The sequence below is a fragment of the Trichinella spiralis genome (assembly GCF_000181795.1).
Source record: "Trichinella spiralis strain ISS 195 chromosome Unknown Scfld5761, whole genome shotgun sequence".
Classification (NCBI taxonomy): domain Eukaryota; kingdom Metazoa; phylum Nematoda; class Enoplea; order Trichinellida; family Trichinellidae; genus Trichinella; species Trichinella spiralis.
In genome coordinates, this window is record NW_003532700.1 from 99 (window position 1) to 1,367 (window position 1,269).

Sequence of the window (1,269 nt, forward strand, 5' to 3'; positions counted from 1 at the left end):
AACTTATTTTAGGATATCTGCTGTAACTTCACCCAGAAGTTTTCTAATGGCATACTTCAAAGCTGTCTTTAGCAAGGCTGTTGAATTGCAATTCAATGGCTTCTTCTTGAAGATCGTGTGGAAGGTCTTCAACATTAACTAAAAATGGATTCCTTACAAGTTTATATATCAGGTTTTCAGGTTCCACGTCAGGAAAATAGCGAAAAAATTCATCTTGTAGGCTTCTAAGGTGCTCTTTTATTTTACTTTTCAAATCTTCGCTGATACATTTATCACTGAAAAGCTCGTTTAGTCTTGAAAACCATGTTAAATTTCCTCTTTCAACTTGTTTTAACCATAAGGAAATTTTTGCAATGAAGCTTTGGACAATGTCATAGTGAGCCATAACATTCGCGTTTGCTCCTTGCAGTTTTAAATTCAGTGAATTCAGTGCTTCAAAAATATCTGCAAGATATGCCAGGCTAAGCTGAAAATGTTCACTTTTGAAAGCTCGACACATTGTGCGTCTTCCTCGTTGCTCCAAAAACTCTGCCACTGCTTCTCTCAGTTCATAAATCCGACCAAGCATGTTTCCTTTTGATAACCAACGAACTTCTGTATGATAGAGAAGTGCCATGTGGTCAGCATTCAAACTTTCACAGAGTGCCGCAAATAATCGAGTGTTCAATGCACTGCTTTTCACATAGTTGACAATTTCCACGGCAAAATTAAGGTCTTCTCTGAGATCATCAGGCAAAGTTTTAGCGACCAAAGCCTGCCGATGAATTACACAGTGCATTGCAAAAATAGATGGGTTTTTTGATTTGACCATCTTCACAAAGCCAGACCGAGAGCCAAGCATTGCGGGTGCACCGTCAGTGCATACACCAACAAGTTTTTCCCACATCAAGCCATTTACTTCAAAAAATTTTGACACAGCTTGGAACACATCAGCTCCTTTCGTTGTAGTTTTCAGTGGTTCAGAAAAAAGTAGTTCTTCTTCAATTGTGTTATTTGCAATGAACCGTGCGTATACAATGAGCTGTGCACAGTTTGCCTGGTCTGTGGACTCATCACAACTTATGGCAAAAAAAGGAGAACACTTTACCTTTTCAAGAACTTGCTGTTTTATATCATCAGCTAATTCATCGATTCCGCGTTTAACTGTTGAATCAGAAAGAGAAATATTTTTTAAATTTGCTTCGCCATGTCATCTCCAAGCAGAATCTTTACTGCATTTCACAATGCAGGCTTACAAGGATTTTCCTCCATAGTATGTGATTCTTATTC

At 38.2% G+C, this 1,269-nt stretch overlaps 1 protein-coding gene across 1 annotated transcript; it reads right to left on the bottom strand.

Moving 5' to 3' along the window:
- Window positions 1-426: 426 nt before the first annotated feature.
- On the bottom strand, window positions 427-1,143 carry Tsp_14374 (zinc finger protein; the record flags this gene model as incomplete). The annotated part of the gene is made up of 2 exons (XM_003366589.1): window positions 427-466; window positions 528-1,143. Coding segments are annotated over 2 exons (656 nt in total), but the record flags the coding sequence as incomplete, so codon positions are not given.
- Between the last annotated feature and the right edge of the window lie 126 nt (window positions 1,144-1,269).